The following is a 412-nucleotide window of genomic DNA, read 5'->3' as shown; positions in this document are numbered from 1 at the left end:
AAACTGAGGCACGGGCAGGAAAACACCAGGGTGAAACAACACAACTGCTCCCCCCATTTTCCAAAACAAGACACCTCCCCCACTGCCACAGGGATACCCCCGGGCTGGGTGACCCTTCCCCATCCCACCTCCACCCACCCAGGCTGGGCACTAGCAATTGGGGTGGGGGGTGTGGGGATCCTTCTTTACAGCCCCCCGTGCCCCCCACCCAGGGCAGCGAGGGGCCCCCAGCAGGGAGGGACGCTCCCACCCACGACCACCCCACCGCTCTCACCTCTCCCAGGGGGATGAAGGCGCTGGGGCCCTTCCCCAGCTGCCGGGGGACCTTGACCCCTGTGTCCTAGGGAGAAAAAGCAGGCGGTGTTAGCCCAGCACCGGGGCAGCCCAGGAGCCACCGAGCATCCCCGGGACG

The 412-nt window shown here is 66.7% G+C and overlaps 1 protein-coding gene across 1 annotated transcript in view; it reads right to left on the bottom strand.

The window, feature by feature from the left end:
- Positions 1-412, bottom strand: part of SESN2 (sestrin 2) — a 13,795-nt gene that overhangs the window by 4,671 nt on the left and 8,712 nt on the right. The window contains exon 2 of the mRNA XM_035901299.1: positions 275-340. Coding sequence (XP_035757192.1) covers positions 275-340 — 66 coding nt within the window. The remainder of the gene's footprint in view (positions 1-274; positions 341-412) is intronic.

Source organism: Egretta garzetta, unplaced genomic scaffold (assembly GCF_000687185.1).
Source record: "Egretta garzetta isolate BGI_Z169 unplaced genomic scaffold, ASM68718v1 scaffold368, whole genome shotgun sequence".
Taxonomy (NCBI): Eukaryota; Metazoa; Chordata; class Aves; order Pelecaniformes; family Ardeidae; genus Egretta; species Egretta garzetta.
The sequence above is the reverse complement of the archived record's forward strand: the minus strand, read 5'-3'. Positions and strand labels throughout refer to the sequence as shown.